Source organism: Mandrillus leucophaeus, unplaced genomic scaffold (assembly GCF_000951045.1).
Source record: "Mandrillus leucophaeus isolate KB7577 unplaced genomic scaffold, Mleu.le_1.0 Scaffold143, whole genome shotgun sequence".
NCBI lineage: Eukaryota > Metazoa > Chordata > Mammalia > Primates > Cercopithecidae > Mandrillus > Mandrillus leucophaeus.
The window spans coordinates 2,977,138-2,980,259 of NW_012101399.1; the positions used below are offsets into that span (position 1 = coordinate 2,977,138).

A 3,122-nucleotide genomic window follows, 5' to 3' on the forward strand; every position below is an offset into this window, starting at 1 on the left:
GTCTATCTTTTAACACTTACTTATATGCTGAGCAATGTGAACATATTGCATATTATTTAAAACAACACACCCTCTCATTTCCAAATTTCTACTCACCAGTATCAGGAACTACTAATCTACCACTTTAGACACACAGCAAGAAGAATATAAGTAATTACATCCTCTACCTGCACCAATAAACACAAAGACTTCTGAAAATTTCTTTATGTGAGCAATTTTTAAAAATACAAAAGTCGAGAGAAAATCCCCAGAAAATATTTTCAATTAATGTTTCTGGTTTATAAAAGATCAGTGAAATTCAGTTACACAGAGAACATATAATGTTTGGATTGTAAAGCCTTTCTGAGAGATGATACATTGACACACAACATATGAAAATAGCTTGAGATACAAAAATACAGTTGTGATTCAGCAAATGGCACCAAATTAGAACAATTTTATTATTTAACATAATACCAATGTATATACATTATCCTCCCAAATAAGAAACAATTTGATTCCAAAGTTTAAAATGTAGTTTCCAAAATGAACCTTTGTAAATTTGAAGGAATAGAAAGAAAGCCCTGCAAATTACATAAATTTAATTTTGATCCATGACTAAAATAGGCACCCTGTACCAATCACCTTTCTCATACAAAAATGTATATTATAAATAAAACTTTCAAAAAAGATCTTGGATGTTTTATTGCACATCATACAGAATGTTTACTGCTATCCGAATGGCTTTTAGCCCTTTACTTTGTTAGGTGTTTAAAATATCTACTCAAATTTGGGTGAAAACAATATTCTGGAGATATTATCATTTTGAGGATCATATATGACATTTACCAGAAACAGAAACATATAATCTTACGGGACTGCTTCTGTCACTTTTTCTAAAATAAGAATGACTTCTATTTTCTACTGTTACAAGTAATTACCAGAGGTTTAAACAAATTAAAAGTCTGTTCAAATGTCAGTTTTCTTTTTTTCAAACAGAAACCACATGTAGAGGGATTTAACCCGGTTGTTCATCTCTGCCCCCTCTTAGGACCAGCCCTTCTTGAAGCCTAAATTGTTAAATATCATACTACAGGGTTCCTAATAATGCTGTCCATCATTAACAGTTATTGTTTTGGTCTCAACATTTCTAAACCTTCTTAGATGTCGTTAAACCAGCACAAACCAGCCAGAATGCAATGGTCTCAAAAACAAAAAGGTTCCTAATAAGTTTTCATACCATCTAGCACAGGGCCTAGCATAGAGTAGGCATGGAATAAATATTTGATGAATGAATGCGGTATCTTTTAAGACCATTTCCTATACTTATATGAATTAATGATTTATGAGTAATATGCTGATTTAGGGTACACAGATTTAACATGATGACTAAACGAAGAACACATCAGATATGAAAATAGACACTGTTAGTTTCTACAATCCTGCTCCAGGACAGAACATGTATTTGAAAGGTTAAAACTATTCCGATAATAAAAATTGATTAGTCAAATATTTTTATTTTGCCAAAGAACTCTAAAAGCCTTTGGTGATTCCCAAACATACAATGAACCCCAAATAAAACAAAACCAAATTGCACTATTACAAAGAAACAAGTCCATGAAAGTAGAGAGGAGGCGCCAGTTAAGGGACAGCAACTTCAAGGAGACGATTGTTTTTTCGTTTACATGTTGGGACACTCCCATTTTTCTGGTTTCCCTGAATAAACTTCACACATACTTTGTCTTGTCTGAACTGTACCAGGAACCTAGGAGAAAAGAATAAAACAAATTAACGTATACACAAAATAGCTCATGATTATAGTAACACTTGCTTTTGTATTTTAATGGATACTGATCTTGGCGAGTACAGGCTGCGCATCCCTAACCTAATCCAAAAATCTGAAATGCTCCAAACTCTGAAATTTTTAAAACACTGACATGATGCTCAAAGGAAATGCTTGTTGGAACATTTCAGATTTTAGATTTTCAGATTAAGACTGAAACGTTAAGTATAATGCAAATACAGTCTATGTGCTACCTAACAATGTTTCAGTGAACAATGAACCACATATATGATGGTGGTCCCGTAAGAGCGGAAAAATTCCTATGGCTTAGTGACGTCATAGCTCTCCTAATGTAGGGCAATACAATACTCACGTTTGTGGTGACTGATGTAAACATACCTAATTCACTGTCAGTCATATACGATGGGGGTCCCATAAGATTATGATGGAGCTGGCCTATACAGTCGTACCATTTTTTGTTTTTTATACTGTAGTTTTACTGTACTTTTTCTGTTTAGATAGACAACTATTTACCATTGTGCTATAATTGCCTACAGTATTCAGTACAGTAACATGCTATGAGCAGTTGGCTATACTATAATATATAGCCTAGGTGTATAGTAGGGTATACCATCTACGTTTGTGTAAGTACACACTCTGACGTTTGCACAAAATCACCTAGTGACGCACTTCTTAGTACATATCCCTATGTTCAACACATGACTGCATTCCAAAACCAGAAACTGGAAACACTTCTTGTCCCAAACATTTTGAATAAGGGAGAATCAACCTGTATCCCTTCTTCCCATGAGCACTTCTTACACAGAATTGTATCAATGCAATTTACCTCCAGTACTCATTTAGCCCTAAGAAAACTAAAGTTCATTAACTTATCATATTCTAGTAAGGTAGAAAGGCTAAGAATTATTTCTGTGTTTAAAATGGAAAGACTAACATGTTATATTTCCATTTTTCCACGGCAAAAATATGGGAGGGGGCTCCTATTATCAACGAATTGGCTGGGCGCGGTGGCTCACGCCTGTAATCCCAGCACTTTGGGAGGCCGAGGCGGGTGGATCATGAGGTCAGGAGACTGAAACCATCCTGGCTAACACGGTGAAACCCCATCTCTAATAAAAATACAAAAATTAGCTGGGCATGGTGGCAGGTGCCTGTAGTCCCAGCTACTTGGGAGGCTGAGGCAGGAGAATGGCGTGAACCCGGGAGGCGGATCTTGTGTTGAGCCGAGATCGTGCCACTGCACTCCAGCCTGGGTGACAGAGCGAGACTCCATCTCAAAAAAAAAAAAAAAAAAAAAAAAAAAAAAAAATGAGGTAAAGAATTTCACAAAAGGAAAAGG

At 35.6% G+C, this 3,122-nt stretch overlaps 1 protein-coding gene across 1 annotated transcript in view; it reads right to left on the minus strand.

Annotated features, from left to right (window-relative positions):
• Window positions 1–203: 203 nt before the first annotated feature.
• The window catches only part of MYO1B (myosin IB), a 178,874-nt gene continuing 175,955 nt past the window's right edge, over window positions 204–3,122 (minus strand). The window contains exon 32 of the mRNA XM_011974213.1: window positions 204–1,744. Within this exon, the coding sequence (XP_011829603.1) occupies window positions 1,621–1,744 (124 nt within the window). The 3' untranslated portion in view covers window positions 204–1,620. The remainder of the gene's footprint in view (window positions 1,745–3,122) is intronic.